The 18556-nt window shown below is 42.4% G+C and overlaps 1 protein-coding gene across 1 annotated transcript; it reads left to right on the top strand.

The window, feature by feature from the left end:
• The first annotated feature begins 10247 nt into the window (after nucleotides 1–10247).
• On the top strand, nucleotides 10248–13770 carry LOC121439100 (sepiapterin reductase-like). The gene is made up of 3 exons (XM_041639605.1): nucleotides 10248–10554; nucleotides 10904–11194; nucleotides 12416–13770. Exons 1-3 carry the CDS (start codon nucleotides 10248–10250, stop codon nucleotides 12604–12606), a joined length of 789 nt encoding a protein of 262 aa, XP_041495539.1. The 3' UTR covers nucleotides 12607–13770.
• The last annotated feature ends 4786 nt before the right edge of the window (nucleotides 13771–18556 follow it).

Below are 18556 nucleotides of genomic sequence, written 5' to 3'. Positions count from 1 at the left end.
ACTGACTCGGCTTCTTTCTCCCAGCATTCTGTTCTGTCTACCCCGCCTACCTAATTTTCTGTCCTATTAAAGGGTCAAGGCAGTCTCTTTATTTAACCAATGATGATGGAGGAAGGTCATTGGTTAAATAAAAAGAAACTGCTTGGCCCTCATTGGTTAGAAGATAGGTGGGAGGAGTAAACAGAACAGAACACTGGGAGGAAGAGGAAGTGAGCTCAGACTCCACAGCTCTCCTCTTGGGAGCAGACGCCTCAGAGAGACGCCATGCTCCCAGTTCCAAGGCAGATGCACGCGATGAAGCTCCGACCCAGGACGGACATAGGCTAGAATCTTCCCGGTAAGCGCACCTAGGGGCGCTACACAGATGATTAGAAATGGGCTAAATTAATATGTGAGAATTAGCTTAGAAGAGGCTAGATAGAAATGGGCCAAGCAGTGATTAAATGAATACAGTTTGTGTGTTGTTATTTCGGGCATAAGCTAGCCAGGCAAGCGGGGTGCTGGGGACGCAGCCCCGCTGCCCTTATTACTACACAATGAAATTAACACAAAACAGAAGACTCTCCTCCATCATATTAGGAGAAAATGTGCAAAGACTACTATTAATTCTTAATGTCTCAGTCAACAATTTACTTCCTCAGCCTGAGATGAAATTGAAGAAATAATAACACTTTTACAATATCATCCGATAGAGCCATAATACAAAAAAATAGGTTTGTGGTATTTGGGTATTGACATTTTACATGTACTTGATGATCACAAGCATAGAAAGAGGCAGCAGGCAGACAGACAAAAAGAGAGAAAGAGAAGAAGGAAGAGGAAAGGGAGGGAGAGAGAGAGAGAGACCCTTCCCAAGATTCATATTACATTGACTTCCTATTGTGGATATATAAAGAGAGTAGAACCTTCAGAGGATGATGAACTAGAGAGAGAGTCACACTGCTGAATAAATTTGCTACTTGTAAAATTGCCAAAAATTAGTTCTGTTCCTTCTTCCATTGGAAGACACCACAATGAGGTATCATCATCAAGGAAATAAGTATGGGACCTCCCCAGATACCAAATGCTAACTTCTTGATATGAGTCTTCACAGGCTGTAAAAGGGTAAGAGATAAATTTCTGTTCTTTATTAAATTATTCAGCTTCATGTTTTAACAGCACACCGAAGGAAAAAACCACTATAACATGCATCTGAGGTCATTTGCCACTTATCTAGTAAAAGGGGATGCCAGAAGTTAAATCCAGGATCCTCTGTTGCTTAAAAGGTAGAGTTCATCACCTCAAATGCAGGAAAGAAAAAACAGTATTTCTGCATTAATGACAGGCATCATTGATCAGTTCTGGGACTCTCAAAATATTTTGGTCCTGTTTGAATGTGATTTCCCTTCAAATAGCTCTCCAAAGATCCAAGGTGAATGGATGATACAGTTCAGATATAAAAGTCAATGACCTTAATTTTTCAACAATACTGATTTTAAATTTTGTTGTTAAAAAATCAAGATGTACATTGTAGAAAGAAAAGGATGTAAAAATTTCTAACATATTTTACAATTGATGATTAATATTCTGTCATTATTTATACAACAGAGTGGTGTGTCTACCAGGATAATGTGTGTTTCAATGAATTTCACAACAGGAGTTAAGAAGGCATGTAAACACTTTATGTGTTCTGTGATTTAACCAGTTCTTACAGAGAAAGGAGAAATTTGAAAAGAGAGAAGGAATGAAAGACAAGCATGTCAACACACACACATGCATACACACACGAAGAGATCATGTTGGGATTGTGGAATCAGGATTGTTATGAATATATTCCCAAAGTCTTTTAGAAAACATAAGGAGAACAATCTCATTTCTTATAGAAAACTGTAGTCTCTTCCACTGTCTCATTAACAACTTTGCCTTACATTACAAAGATAATTAAAAAAAAATTAAGAGAATCCCAAGAATGAGCTATAATTAGGCATCAGTACATAAGACTCTTTGCTGCTTGCTTCAAGTGCTATGGCTGTTGCAATGGCAAATACACACACACACACACACACACACACACACACACATACACACATTTATTTGCTAAGATCTCCAGGTAATTATGATTTATGTCATCATGATATCATTGGGGGTATTTATAAAGGACCCTGACTATATATAAGCTTTTACTTTTAGTAGCAAAATAGAAAGATGTCAGCCCCCTGCTGGAATTCCAGCTCAACAACATCTGCTTCAAAATGATCTTCATTTGAGGTGTGGTACAGGAATAGTTCAAACTCAAGGAGACTTTACAACTTCTACAGTGTCAATTATAAGGATTTGTTTTTTTCCAGTTCTAAGTGCTTTCATTTTGATAATCACAAGCTCTAGTTCTCTTTACACGCATGGTTATTTTCATACTTAACTTTGTCTAATTGAGAAGAATGCAAAGATCAGTTAGAAGTCATGTCTGCGCTCAATGAGGGTATTTCTAGATGAATCTCATCTCTGAATTTGTAGTCCGAAACTTTACCAAAGTCAGTTTCCCTCCTTCATGTAGGTGGGCCTTATCCAATATGTTGAAGGTCTCAACAGATGACAAGGCCAAATAAGAATGGATTACGGATCTGTCTGACTGACCTTCCAGCTGAGCCTGCATCAGTCTCAGACTCATACCATGAGTTCCACAGTTGGCTGCCTTGGTTTCCACAGTTTTAGACACAAATTATAACTATGTCATGATGACTCCTGAGTCAGTTTACTGACTGAAGATCTTAGACTTCTCAGCCTCTGTAATTATACTTGAAAACTAATAAGTTAATTTAATATTTAAATTAATAAATGTAATTATTAATTAAATTGATAAATTACAATTAATATTATATAGCAGATGACAATTTTATGTAAGTATATACTTATATATTTTAAAGATATTTATACACATACTCATATATATAAATATATACTTATATATGTTTAAATATATCCATGCACACATGCACACATATATACTGTACCTCTGTGCATATGTCTCTAATTGTCACTGTTTCCTCTAGAGTACAAAGATTAATACAATGATGATTTTATCTCCACATCTTTCCTTTATTTTACATTGTTAGATCATCTTTTGTTAAGAGCCTATTTTATTCCTTGTTATTTCAACTGTAATTTTCTCATTTATTTCTCCTCACAAGTCATAAGGTTAGATATTATTGCAGAAAATAACACTGAATTTAAAGTCTTTAGCTGTTCATTGGGTAGTTAGTAATTGGGAGAGTCAGAGGTTTAAATCTGAAACATCAGAGGAATTATCAGATCATCTATATATATTTCCACCTCCAAACCTAAGGAACATCATGGGAGGGCAGAAGATGAAGACTCTAAGAACCAGAGGAGCGAATAACACTATGAAATACTGCATGGCTGTTGCAGTCCTGATCACACAGTGACAATGCATACATGCACAAGATTGAGCCCTTCCATATCCCATCATGGATGAGGAAGGTTCTCCTGAGACTCCACCACTTCCTAAAAAACTATTGGCCATTAATGGTTGCTAGCAGGGGTAACACTTTTGGGGGGATGCAGTCACTGATAAGCTGCTCTTGCTCCTTATTCAGCCTCATCCAAGAAGACTTAATTAAAGGAAGAAACACCCAGGAAACAAGTGGGAACCTCATTTGTGAATAAAGAGTTTATCATTAAGCTGTCAACAAATATCAAAGAAATAAATCAGAAAATGCGTTTTTGCTTTCACTAGTATGTACAGGCAATGTGGCCACGTCCAAGTCCCTTTTGCTTATTCATTCTACCAAATAAAATAACAATGGAATTAAAATCCTTATCCTATTGTTCTATCAAGGATTCTTATTCCTTAATAGTGATAAATATAATAGCACAGATGCAAAAAATGAGCTTTTATGTTTCCAAACAGTAGAGAGAGATACTCTAGGGTTTGCAGTTATGATAGAGTGACAAGACAGCATAGTGCCCTGGGAACCTAAACTATTTTAGACCTCTGCTTCTTACTGTGAATGCAGAATTGAATGCAGAAGGCCTTTTTTTGTATAGTGAGTAAAATGGGCTTCAATAAACCCTCAAGCCTTGGCTATTTGATGTAGCAGTGCTCAAGGGAGCACCTTTGAGAATTTCATGAAGGCCATTATGTAATTTCTCCCCAAAACACACATATGCACACAAGTGCAAGGATTATACATAATGTCACAGTATTGATTTCCAGACTAACTAAAGTCCGTCGTCATTTTTTTTCCTGACAATTTATCACTATAGAAATGCCATCTTCACAACATTCCTTCCTTTAAAATAACTATGCAAAATGACACCATTGTTTGGTGCATCCCTTCTTACACCGTAATTTATAGGAAAAGTAGAAAGTGCATAATTTTAAATGTCTTCCTGAGTTTATCTTGAGAGTCCTTATGCATTAGGATTCCTATGGCCAAGTGGCTTTTATTAGTTCCTTCAATTTGTATTCCAAGGAGGAGATAGGAGCAAGCAGGTGACCATTCACCTTGCCAATACTAACTATTAGCAAAATTAAAAAAAAAATATTTCCCAGTTCTGAAGGACCTAATTGTGTACAGGTTTTTACTGTCTGTTCCATTGCTGGTATTTCCATCGTGTTTGCATGTCTCGGGTTTGAACTTACCATATCTACAAACAAGATTGTAAATTATTCGAATGATAGGGCAAACTCTGAAGAGTAAGAAAGAATTCTTCCCTTCAAGTGAATCTTGTTGTCACGAGAAAGTATTAATGGCTGCGCTTTTGTCTTAACAACTACCCTATTATGTAGAGTTCAGCCCTGGTGTACGCTTTACAAAAACTGGTTGCTCTTCCCATCATGTACACTAGGTGTCCCCATAGCGCCACACTTCCTGAATCCTCAGGCAAGAGAAGGCTAAGATCCTGGGGGGAAATAATTTATAAGGGTTTTACAGTAATCCGCTGTGGGCATGCACTTTAAAAGCTGCAGGGGAGATAGGCAATAGCAGACAGCAGTGACTTGGGGACCAAGGCAGGGTATTGGAGGATTTAGGGAAGTTCTATGTTGTTTATTCCCGTGCATCGGGACTCTCTGCTGGGCTTTAGAGGGAACCATGAGCAAAAGTCAGTTTTCTCTGCTTCCAGTGAAAGTAGATGCGGGTGATTTTAAGACCATTGCACACCTCCTCAGACACCTCAAGGTTACCCCTTCTGCATTGGCAAATTTTAAAACAATCAGCTAATGCCATAAATCAAATTTTTCTTGCCTAGCATTTTTTTGGGGGCAAAAAAGTGAAACAAAAATAAATATCTAGCAAATATTGGTATTTTCCATCACTGTGGAGTCTGCTGTGCGCCTGTGATCTGGGGCTGTGGGAGGGGCCACTAAAATGCTACTGAAACACAAGTAAGCATAGGGCTTTGTTTCAGGAAGGAAAAATGAACACTTATATCTTACAATGGTAGGGAGTTTACCCAAGAAATTATGAAATTATAAAATTATCGTAAGTGTTTGCAATTCTGATGATCAAGTTGGCACTTTTTCAAAACAGAATTATCAAAGAATCAATGAAGAACCGCTGCACTTAAGACTTTCAATCTTGAATTTCCTCAGTGTTAGCTGTTTTACACAGATGCATTTTTACAGGTTATTGAGTCCTCAGGGGTATTTTCCCGGTGGGCAGCAGCAAAAGGGAGTTTAAGAATGAACCTACTCAGCCAGACATCGTGGCACATGATTTTAATCCCAGCACTCCAGAAGCAGAGGCAATTGATCCCCATGAGTTCCAAGCCAGCCTGGTCTCCTTGGTTACACAGAGAACCCCTGTCTCAACCAAATAAAACAAAACAAACAACAAGAAAGCAACTTCTGGTGCTGTTCCAGAGAACCCCTGTCTCAACCAAATAAAACAAAACTAACAACAAGAAAGCAACCTCTGGCGCTGTTCCTTGGCTCTTCACGGGGTCTGGAACTCATAATGCATGTTAATTTGTTTAAAAATTTGTAGTAATTTAAACAATTCAGAATCACTTCTGTTTATTTCTATGGGAATTAAGAAAAGTAAATTGTGACTGTATGTATCTTTGTATGAAAATGCAATTTTATCATACTTTGCTAACATTTACAAAACACCCTTCAAGATTAGAAATGGCCTTAAAATTCTCCATTTGCATTAAATAATGTCTCTTATGATTACAGTGAGACAATAGTTTAGAAGTGAAAGAAGAATAAACAACCCTAGTACATACAAAGAAGACAGCATCCAGTGATGGTGATATACACAACATAAAGTGAAGGAAGGGAGAGAGAGAGAGAGAGAGAGAGAGAGAGAAAGGGCCCACAGCATACTTTCAAGAGGCACTTTTTAAGCTTTGAGACACTTCCATCTAGTGGATAAATCTTTTAACTACATCCTTTATTAAAATACTCAAAATACTTAGAGATTTTTACTGAAAAAAAAAAAATTAACAGCAGCTCTTAGGCTTGTTTGTGTGTGAGAACCATGTGGAGATATTTTCACATTCCTTAAAGGGCCTGGAGAGATGGCTCTTCAGTTAAGAGCATTTGCTGCTCTTACAGAGGACCAAAGTTCAGTTATCAGTGCCCACAGGGCAGCTCACCACTATCTGTAACTCCAGTTCTGGGGATGAGAGCTCTCTTCTGACCTCCTTAGAGGCCAGGCAAATATTGTGAACAAACATACATACAGATGTGGTACACATATATACATATACATATACACACACATATACATGTGGTGCACAAACATACTACACGCACGGTACACATACACATGTGGTACACATATATACATACATATACATGCGGTACATATATATACACATGTGACATACACATGCATACACAGAGGCAGAACACTCATAGACATAAAAATAAGTCTAGTCATTAAATAATGAAAATAAATTCTATTTATTTTTAAAATTTTATGTATTTTATGTGAATGAATGCTTGCCTGTGTGTATGTCTATGCCTGTGGAAGTCAGAAGAGGGCATGGAATCCCATGAGACTAGAGTTATAGCCACCATGTGGGTGCTGGGAACCAAACTTAGGTCCTCTGGAAGAGTGATCAGTGCTCTTCACTGCTGAGCTGTCTCTCCAACTCCTAAAAGAAATGTTAAGAAACACTGCATCCTGTAGGCCTAGACTTAACAGCCCTGCATGCGATTGTGTGGGGCTTATTTGGGAGGGGAGGCTAATGTAGCTCAGGCTGGCCTGGAATTTAATATGTAGCTGAGGCTGGCCATGAATCTGATCCTCGAGTCTCAGTTTCCTGAGTGCTAGAATTACAGGCAGCCTCACTAAACACTGTCTTTCTGTTACATTGTTTAAAATCTATAAACAGGGGGCTAGAGAGTTGGCTCAGCAGTTAAGAGCACTTTGTTGTGGAATATTATTTTAATGGTGTAAATGTGTGGTACATTGGTTTATGCTGCATTTAATTATGGAAACGTGCTGTTGTTTCATTTTGCCTGCCTAAGGCACCTACCCAATTGGTCTAATAAAAAGGTGGATGACCAATAGCTAGTCAGGAAAAGGAGAGGTGGGACTGGCAGGCAGAGAGAATAAATAGGATGAGGACTCTAGGCTGGGGAATGAGTGAAGAAGAAGAGAACTAGGGAGAAAGAGAGGAACACATGTAGAAGGAGGGGCAGGCCCCTTCCTGCCACCCAGTTCCCGGTCACCTGGCTAGCTTATGCCCTGAAATAACAACACACAAATTGTATTCATTTAAACACTGCTTGGCCCATTAGTTCTAGCCTCTTATTGGCTAGTTCTCACATCTTGATTAACCCATTTCTTATAATCTGTGTAGCACCAAGGTGGCTTATCGGGAAAGATTCAGCATGTCTGACCTGGAGGCTGGCTCCATTGCTTCTGCCTCACTTCCCTTCTTCCCAGCATTCTGTTCTGTCTACTCCACCCACCTAAGGGCTGGCCTATCAAATGGCCAAGGCAGTTTCTTTATTAACCAATGAAATCAACACAAAACAGAAGACGGTCCCACATCAGACACATCCGGGACCAGAAGCCAGGCAGCTGCCAGTCAGCTAGACAGAGTAGGCAACACAAAGGAAAGAAAGGTAAAACACCCTGAGGCAAAACATAGATAAAGAAAAACAGCCTGAGCTATAAGAGCTAGCCAGAAACGAGCCTAAGATAAGGCCGAACATTCATTACTAATAACATGTCTCTGTGTCATGATTTGGGAACTGGTTGGTGGCCCAAAAGAAAGCCTGGTATAGCACCTTGCTGCTCTCAGAGGACCATGGTTCAACTCTCAGCACCCACAAGGCAGCTTACAACTGTCTGTATCTCCAGTTTCAGGGGAACCCTACGCCCTCTTTTGGCTCCACTCTGCATTCCACAGGTGTGGTCAACACATATACATGCAGGGGCAATGCCCATACGCATAAAAATGATAAATAAATAATAGATAAATAACATGTTTGAGAGAGATTTTAAAAAGATATAAGCAGGTCTCCATATGTTTAATTTCATATGAGGAACTTTTCTTTCCTTTTTCTGTTTTTCCTTCTCTCTGTGTTAACACATGTGCCTGTTCATGTGTGTAGGGATGAGGGGGTGGGGGAGTTGTGTAGGCCAGAGGACAATATTTGTAGTTCTTTATGTTTGGACACCTTTTAAATCATTTTTAAAAGTCAGATTCTTTCACTGGTGTGGAACAGCTTACCGAGAAGGCTAGGCTGGCCAGAAAGCCCCCGGGATGTGTACTGCTTCCACAGTGCTGGGATTACAAGAACACACCACCACACCTAGCTTTTTTAGAATGTTTTTTCAAGACTCTCTCTTTCTTCACATATGTATGAAGAAACTGTATATAGTTTCTCTGTGTGGCCCTGGCTGTCCTGGAACTCTCTCTGTAGACTAAGCTGGCCTCGAACTCAGAGATCCACTTGCCTCTGCCTCCGAGTGCTTAAAGGCAAGCACCACCATCATCCAGCCACACCTAGTGTTTTAAATGTGGGTTCTGGGGTTCAAACTCAGCAAGGCAAACAGTTCACTATCTGGGCTATCTCTCCACCCTACCCCCTTTTTTTCTGTATTGTGTTTTGTTTGGAGACAGGGTAGTATATAGCCCAGCCATTGAATTCACTACATAGCCTGAAAGATCCTTCAACCCCTTTTGGAAATAAGATAATAACAAACTCAAGAGACTAGTAATAATTATGCAGAAAGGTACTCTGGCACAGAGGAAAGGCATAAATGGCCAAGGTACTGATTTACTGCAAGACAGTGGTTTTTAAAAACCTATCAAGAGACATTCCTATTCTCTCTCCTATGGGCATATAGGACTTACAACCCCCTAATTCTCCCATCTCATTGGCCTAGACAAAATCCTCATCCAATAAATAATTTGGGACTTGAGACTGGCCCTTTCTGATTGCTGACTTTCCTATTCTGATCTGGCTAAGTGACCAAGCAAACCACTTGTAGCTTTCTGAAACAGAGGGGCTAGCACTAGCCAGGGAGGAGGGGCTTAGTGCGTCCTAAACTTGTCTGTCACTCCAACCAACTCTAGCTCGTCTCATACTGAGAATGGAACGTTACAATCTACTTCTTACACTCCTTATCCTCCGACATTCCCCAAGTGCTGGGTCTACAAGTGTGTACCACTATGCCTTCCTAAGGGATTTTCTCTTTGCCATTTGAGATTATAAAGTGGTTTAATAGGTACATGACACGGGTTTATAGTCTAAGGTTGCTGTCCTCAGGTCCCAAGGAATCAAGGTGTGTTTTTACTGTAACATGAGGGATCATTATCTTGTTTATGTGACTGTTGCCATTCTCACTCAGCCTTTCTCTTCCAGTGTCCTCTTCATTTTCTTCTGGGGGTGCTGCTATACTCTTCCAAAGGAAGCTGCTGTCACCAGGGTGCAAGGGGACCCCAGACTCTACACAGGCATGGAAGGACTTCATCCACTGCTGTCACTGGTCTTTTCCTGGTATGCCCTGTAAGGATGAAGACAAACTTCAACCCCGGTGGAGCAAGGCAGTTCTGGAACACGCAGTTCCAGAAAGGGGCTGAGCTTGTGGGAGTGGCTCAAGGGGCAACCAGTCTAGAAAGGGGACTGGAAGTCATACCAGGCCACGCCTCCCTGGCTATTGGAGAGTCTCTTCACCCGGACACAGGTGGGTGGTGGCCAGCTCTTCCACTACCCAAGGGCAAGGGTAGGCCCCGCCCCTGGCCGGTTTAGTAGCTGCGCGCGCTGCTGAGCTCCAGGAATGGAGGGAGGCATGCTAGGCCGTACCGTTTGCGTTCTGACTGGAGCTTCTCGGGGCTTCGGCCGCGCCCTGGCCCCGCTGCTGGCCCGGCTGCTGTCGCCCGGTTCGGTGCTGCTCCTGAGTGCACGCAGTGAGTCAGCGCTGCGGCCGCTGGAGGAGGAGCTGGGCACACAGCATCCAGGCCTGCAAGTGGTGCGGGCAGCCGCCGACCTCTGCACCGAGGCCGGCGTGCAGCAGCTGTTGTGTGCGGTGCGCGAGCTCCCCAGGCCCGAGGGGCTGCAGCGCCTGCTGCTCATCAACAATGCAGGTGATACCGCCTACCAGACCGACCTGGCTGGGGCTGCGGGCTGTCACCATTTGGGTAGTCCCTCAAAGTCCAGAGTCCAAGTGGAGACAGCCTGGTTGTCTAAAGTTCCTGTAGAACTTTCTTGAACGCCTTGAGCAGTGCCTCCTGGTGGGAGCATGAGTCAAGACATCAGGTCTCTAAACAGGTCCTCTGCTTTTCTGAAGAGCACTCAGACAGGTGTATTCTTAGCTTGCCTTAGGGGTGTCTGCAGAGCTGGGATAGGTGGGTAAAATAGACATGAAGAGAGACTGTGAAAGACTGAGAACAAAGCCCCCACTGCTGTGTCATTTATTCGGTCCTGTTTTCTCAGGCACTCTTGGAGATGTTTCCAAAGGCTTCCTGAACGTGACCGACCCAGCTGAGGTGAACACTTACTGGACTCTGAACCTGACCTCCATGCTCTGCTTGACCTCGGGCACCCTGAATGCCTTCCCGGATAGCCCTGGCCTCAGCAAGACCGTGGTTAACATCTCGTCTCTGTGTGCCCTGCAGCCGTATAAGAGTTGGGCGCTGTACTGCGCCGGGAAGGCTGCCCGAGACATGTTGTACCAGGTCCTAGCTGCTGAGGAACCTGGCGTGAGGGTGCTAAGCTACGCTCCAGGTAGGTGGGTGGTACTGCCCTTGATTCCTCCCCACCTAGCTGCTACCTATCTGGGGGCTGGGCAAGGTGGGGACCCTGGTCTGTATTCTTAGGAAAGAATCCAAAGAATATATTGCACCCCTCAGTCATGACTCCTAATCTTTCATGGAAACTACAGGCTCCAAGAAGTTAGAGTGGTCAGGGGCAGAGGAACTCAGAGTTAGGAGTTGCCTGGCTAACAGGTGGACCAGAACACCCATACACATGAACATAAATAAATTAAAATTAAGAAACAAAAGACTACATTACCTTTAGATGTTTAGCTGTCTGCTTTTCTCCCTCAAGGGCCACATATTATTTCTCCATGTATCCCCAACATCTAGAAAAGCTTCATGGAGGCCAGCTGCAATAAATGCTCAAAGACAGGCAAGCATTGTTGAGTGGTGAGCAGGCACTGAACTATGCTGGAACACTGAGTGGGGTGGGAAAGAGGGGCTGGGCATCATATCTCCTGTAACTGAATTCGCAAATGGTTGTGATCTTCTATGTTGGTACTGAGATTCAGATCCTGGTTATCTGCAAGATCAGCAAGTGCTCTTAACGGGAGCCATCTCTCTCTCTCTGATCCCCTACACTCTTCTTTTTACTGGGGATCTGAACTCGGGTCCCAGTGCTTGTACAGCAAGAACTTTACAAACTGAGCCCCCATCCGGGGGTTTTGATGAGCCATGTGAGCCAGCAAAGTTCAGCCAGATGAATTTATCAGAGAGTTAAAGGAGGTGTTAAAGAAAGGAGAAAAGCAAAGTTATGGCCTGGACCTGCTTGAGACCATACTGGAAGTCTCACATGGTCCCTGGTTGGACGTAGGAGGAGTAGGGAACCTGCAGGGTCCACGTATGTACGGATGCAAGTAGGAATGTTGGGAAGAGGTGTTACATGGACCAGAGAGGATGATCTTGATTTTAAACCATGCTTCATAGACTGTAGCTTTGAGTCTAAAACTCAGTGATAATGTGAGCTGGGCATGGTGGCCCTCACCTATAATCCCAGTACTGGAGAGGCTAAGGCAAGAGGAGCGTGAATTTCAAGAGAGAAATCCATAGAGAGAACATTACTGAAAGAAAGAAAAAAATGTAAAAGGCAACATTATGGAACCTCAGGCCAGACTGGACTCGGCTCCACCCTCCACACACAGTGGGGATCTACAAACTCTGTCCTTCCCTTGTACTTTCTGTCCTCTAGGTCCCCTGGATACAGACATGCAGCAGTTGGCTCGAGAATCCTCCAAGTACCCAGAGATAAGGAATGGACTGCAGAAGCTGAAATCGAATGGGAAGCTGGTGGATTGTGGGACATCAGCCCAGAAACTGCTGAGCTTGCTGCAAAAAGACACCTTCCAGTCTGGAGCCCACATAGATTTTTATGACAGTTAAGTCCATGTTCTACCACAGTGCCCTCCCCAGCTCTGCCTAACACAAACATAAGCCCTCAGACACAGCCAACAAGATGTGACTGGCATTACCAGTCAGCAGAAGGCTTTTGCGAGGACTTGAGAGAGAGTTGTTGGGTACTGGTATCCCCAGAAAGAGAACATTAGAGCTGGGATGAGGAGGAGAAGCTGAAACACTGCAGAGAGGAGGCTGAGTGTCTTGTCTGTGGGGTGAAGAGAGTGTGCCCTGATGCAGAAAGAGGACTGAGGGCATCACGTTGATAGTCCTTGAACTTCTCATTTTTGTTCTGCTGCCTCCTTCCTCTGACACCCACTGTTTCTCTCCCGACTCTGGTCCAAATACATAGCTATAAAGCAGGTGCAGTAGAGTCCATGTTGCCCCTCGTGAATGCCTGCTGCCCTCTTCTGTTGGGTGCAGGAGTGACGCTTCAGTTCGTTAGCTAGGGTGTCCTGAGCATGTCACCGCTTGCTCTTCCCAGAGCACTGCCAGAGAGCTGTCTGCCTCCTTTCGTTGAGGCCCACATAGTGGTTATTATAGGTCCAAAGTCATTAAGATAGAAATACCAGGACACCTGCGCCTTTGCCATGCGTCTGTCCACACTGACTCACCTTTACTGCCATTTTCCTGAGGGTCCTGGAGCTAGGCAGTGAGTATCCATCCTCAGCGCCCAAAGCACAGCAGATAGCCCTCACCAGTGAGGGCTTGGATTTCTAGTTCCACCCCTTGCCAACCCGGAAGCACTATAAATAGGCCCCGGCTCCTGTGGTGGCCTCTAGCCCACCATTGCACATGGAGCTGACAGTTCCCAGCCATCCAAAATAACCACACAAACACACTCAGCCTGGCATCTGCTTCTGTTCAAAGAACGCTCTGGTCCTACTTGTTCCCAGCAGAGGGCGCACTGGCGCTGTGCAGGGTGAAGAGGTAGGGCTTGCCCTTTCTGCAGGACATGCCACAACTGTTGAGGATTCCCTAAGGTGGAAGGGGATCACTTCTATCACCTTTCCCAGTGGAGTCTTTACCCTTTCTGGAATGGAAATGGCCGCTTCAGACTTCTGCTCCTCTTACCAGCTGATACCCACAGCAAGTTGCTCTTGTGCCTCTGAAATGACTGTGTATTACGATGCACTCAAATAAAGCATTGCACCCCTCCAAAAGGGTCATTGTATATGGCTTAGTGTTTGCAAATGTTTGACACTATATGCCCCATGGTTAAGAAAGCCCTTTTTCCTCTTTTATTTTTGATAGACCAGAAATTCAGGGAGAAATACCACATGTCTCCACAAGGTGGCACACTTTCTCATGTCTTCCAAGTACAGAAGCTTCAGGATGTTCTAAGTGGTCTGTCCTCTAGACTGGCAGGAACTCAGAGAATTGAGGAAAGGCAGAAAGGGATAGAGTCACTCTCCTTAACAGGCCCACGGCTTCTCTAGTCACCCACAGGGATTTATTTCCCCAGCATCAATTCCAGCCCTGACTTCAGTGTCTTCAGAACATTCAGCACTGGGGCTTTGGTGCTGCCCTCCAGGGCCTAACCATCTGTCTCCTAGAGTTCTTAGCCTGGCCTTAGCTAACCCACACAAGAGCACATGCAAACGCACACAGAAATACATGCGAGTCCAGCTACACGGGTGACCAGGGCTGCGGATTAGCCAAAAAGCAATCAGGGTTTCCCTGTCTTTGTTGTCATTGAACTGAGTTGTTTTTTGTTTCTGTTTAATAGTCTGACCTGGGTGCCGACAGCTGCCCCCTGAGGGACTAGGGAGGGAGGTAGTCCAGCTTATCCCCACACAGCTGTGGTAACTCTGCCTAGGAGTGGAACCAGTTGGTGTCAGCATGATCAGGAATCTCCCCCTTGACTATGCCCACATAGTCATGGCTCAGGCCTACACCTTCTGAGGTCCCAGACTCACACCTGGACCCACAGAGATATCTGGTTCCTGCCTATTCCCTCGGAGGTCCCAGATTCATGCCTTGACGGGTTAGAGGTCCTGGCTCAGGCCTAGTTCCTCTGAGGTCCTAGACTCAGGCCCAGGCCCACAGGGGTCCTGGCTTAGGTCTATGCCCTTGAAGGTGCCACATTCACATCAGGACCCTCAGCAGTCTCTGGCTCTGGCTCACTCGCTCAGCAGTTACTCCCTTGTACCTCTTATTTAAAAAAAGAAAAAATCATTGGCTTTTTTATCTTTTCTTTTGAGGGGCCTACAATGGAGGAGTACAGATTTGGATTATTATTACATGATGTGAAGTTCTCAAAGAATTATTTTTTTTTTCCTTTTTCTTTTCTTGGATTTTCGAGACAGGGTTTCTCTGTAGCTTTTGGTTCCTGTACTGGAACTAGCTCTTGTAGACCAGGCTGGCTTCAAACTCAGAGGGATCAGCCTGCCTCTGCCTCCCGAGTGCTGGGATTAAAGGCATGCGCCACCACCGCCAGGCTCAAAGAATTAATTTTAAAAAATATTTAAAAAATAAGAAAAAACAAAGCTGACTCAGTTTTCACCAGAAGCCCTAAACTCCCAACAGTTTCTCAGCTACGGTTGGGACCTTGGGAGTTCCCCCTCCTTCTTTGCTGAAATTGACTGGTTTGTGAAGGTAACCGTAGCTGCTGTGGGCAATGTGTGTAAAAGTCATGCATGTCCAGAGGCCATCCTCCTAGAGTACTCCTTTCCATCTTCTGACCTGTCCATTCATGCTTCTTGAGTTGCCTGTTTTGAGCTCCCGGATGGGCGATGGAAACATTTGCCTTACTTTAGAACAACCAGGATCAAAGCAGCCAGGATTACACACAGCTTGCTTCCATGTAAATATATGAAATTATCTCAGAGGTATTTCATAGTTTGTAATTATTGTCTCTGCTTCTTCAGATTCCTTCTGTGTAGCAGACATTGAATGACTGTCCATCAGATAAGAAGCATTGCGCTATTTGGGTGGTATTTCCAATGAAAAGGAGAATGAATCTCCTGAATCTGTGGAGTTTCTAAACTTACAGAAGGAAAAGATGGTATTCAAATATCAAAAGAGGTAAATTAAAACCACAAAATTTTTAATAATAAATAAGAGAGGTTGCGTGTCCTAAAATAAAATTTGACCTAGTTTTGAAAGTCTTAGAAGGCTTCCCTAAAGAAATTATATTCAGTAAACAGATTATTGAATCTGTTGAGAGAAAAGGAGATATTTCAATGTCTTTAGATAGGAACGAATTTGGACATCAAGAGCTGATAAAGGGCAGAAGGATTAGCCTGAGATTCTAATGGCAGAACATGCAGTTACCCCTTTATGAAATACTTATTTACCACTGAGTGTAAGCCTATGCAGCCCTCATTAGGGGAAAGATACAGATCCAAAAGAAGGTCATGACTGAGTCACCACTATTGGAATTGCTATTTCCCTCAAAATCATGCCAAATAAGGGAAGGGACAAGAAAGCAGGGTAGGAGATAATGTTGAAGAACTTCATCTACAATGTCCATTTCTACAGTAGGCAAACGGATGGCATATTAGGTATTAACTTCTTAATACTTCTGGACTGAGTAGCATGGTCTTTCGGCAGCTTTATTGCATCTTAGGTCATCATATCGAGGAATTGTCCCAGGCAAGGTAAGTCCTAAGTAATTTGCATAACAGTCTTTGCACAGTTCCTTACTTTAGTAGAGACTGGCAAGAGATGATGGAGGACTAGAGATTCCAAAGCGGGAAAGCAGTGGTAGTGGTTGATACAATTCTCAGAATTAGTTTGAAGAGAGAAAGGAAGGAAAATAAGGAACCTAAGAATTATGTACAGACTTGAAAAGTTAATGGACGATTTCTGTTTTTTAAATAACAAAATAGCTACCCATTCTGTTTACCCATGTTCGTAGTAAAGGAACACTGTACGCTGATTTGTACCTACCTTTATAATCACCTTTTGAGCTGGAGAGATGCCTCAATGGCTAAGAGCACTTTCAGCTCTTCGGGAAGACTTGAGATTGGTTCCCAGCACTCATATCTATGACTCATAAGTGCCTTTAACTCTAGCTCCATGGTATCAAACACCTTCACATGACCTCTGTGGGTACCTGCACGCATGTGCCATACACTCACACAGACACATATATAAATAAAACATAAAAATATCTTTAAACAAAAATCTGCTTCTGAGGATGGTAGAGAGAAGGGGAACAGGAGCAGATAAAAAAAAATAGCAAGGAGGTGTCCAGCTAAGGTGCTCAGGGTGTGGAGAAGGGGGATCCAGGAGACTCATGGCAGCAACAGCAGCAGAGCCTGGAAAGGCAGGGCACCGACCAGTGTCAGCACTCTCAGGTTTGGAAGGGAAAGTGAAGCCTTCCTTTTTGTATGTGAAATGTACTTCTCATGGAAAAAGTCACGTGTAAACATGTTGCAGTGTAGAAGAGCACTAAGCTAAAAGGAAGGCGAAGTCATCTGTCTGCACATGGCCATCAAACTCTCAGATGGACAAGAAATTTTAGATGGATACTACAATGAGAAAAGCCTTTGAGTGAATCTGCAAAATAAATCTTGGCTCCCATATGTTTGGATACCATACTCTCAGCACTTAGTAATGTATAAAATACATCAGTTTCATTATTTTGTATCAGCATTTTCAAAATATTTTTGATCATATTGTTTTCTACAGAATTCATGATATATGTGTATATATATATATGTATGTATGTATATACATACATATATATATATTCACTTTGGCAAACTTTAAATTTTACATTCTGTTATTCATAGGCAAGCCAATAAACATTATCCTCTCTCCCAAAAGTAGCTATATATTTATTTGCTGTACAGTACATCATTTAGTATTTAATGTTTCTTTCAGGAAACATATTTAGCTTGCTCAGCTTATGTATGTCTTGTAAGGAGGATGCACACATGTTTATAGCTCCGATTGCTCAGCAACACAACACACTGAGTGGCATTAAGAAGTAGTACTTGTCTGATTTAAAGCCGACTTTTCCATAAGGGCTCTCCATAAGTGGGACACCGTGAACCAACCTGTGAGTCCAACAACATATGGTTTAAAAATCTCTGTGTGATATTTTACAAGAAAGCAAATGTGAAAAGCAAAGGAAGGAAGAGGCCCCGTTGTAGATTTTTGTTTCTAATAGTGTAACACAAATACCAACTCAAAGCATTCTAGACAGCTCCGGAGGATATCCATCCTGGGAGGAGCTTCTTTTTCAAGTCCTAAGCAGTATCAGTGGAACCTGGTATTCCCAATTCTCTTGCAAACCACTGATTTTTCTGAATGCCTACTATGTTTTAGGATGCCCACACTCACTTATTAACATTCCTTTTCCCCCTCTTCCAAGTCTTCTCAAAATATTTTAAACCAAGTCATTTGTCTCCATGCTCAGCAGGTCACAGTAAGTTCAATGCACCTTCGTTAAGCATTTCTAAGAGAATGTGAAGGGGTGAGAAAATAAAAACACAGACCAGTATAAAAATTAGAGGTCTGGGACTCAAATGGCCCTAGGAGTAATTTCTTGGCCTGAATGACTGTGTAATATTAACTGACTTACCAACTTCCTTGTTCTCTAGTGTACAAAATGAAAAAGGAAATTTTTAGATAAACTGCCGTAAGTTGTATAAGGTACATAGCAAAATATTTTAAATATCAAAATACTCAGAAAATTGGGCATCCCATCTTTATAAGAATATGTCAATTTTAACTTTTATCCACTTTGAAGATAAAGGATACCACATGTTATTAAAATGACACATTGCTACATTTTTTCCTGAAAAATAAGCCAACCGAAAATATATACATGTTAATTTGCATTCATTGTAACTGTGAAGTTGGTGTATTTTCTAGCCCTTGTTGACATCAAGTAGTCTTTCTGTAAACACAGTGATACAAATAAAATATTTCACTTATTCTTTTTCTTCAAACTTAACTAATTTATGCTTTATTTATAGTTTCA

Source organism: Microtus oregoni, unplaced genomic scaffold, assembly GCF_018167655.1.
Source record: "Microtus oregoni isolate MIOR12 unplaced genomic scaffold, Mior012 000002F_ref0000024, whole genome shotgun sequence".
Taxonomy (NCBI): Eukaryota; Metazoa; Chordata; class Mammalia; order Rodentia; family Cricetidae; genus Microtus; species Microtus oregoni.
The sequence above is the reverse complement of the archived record's forward strand: the minus strand, read 5'-3'. Positions and strand labels throughout refer to the sequence as shown.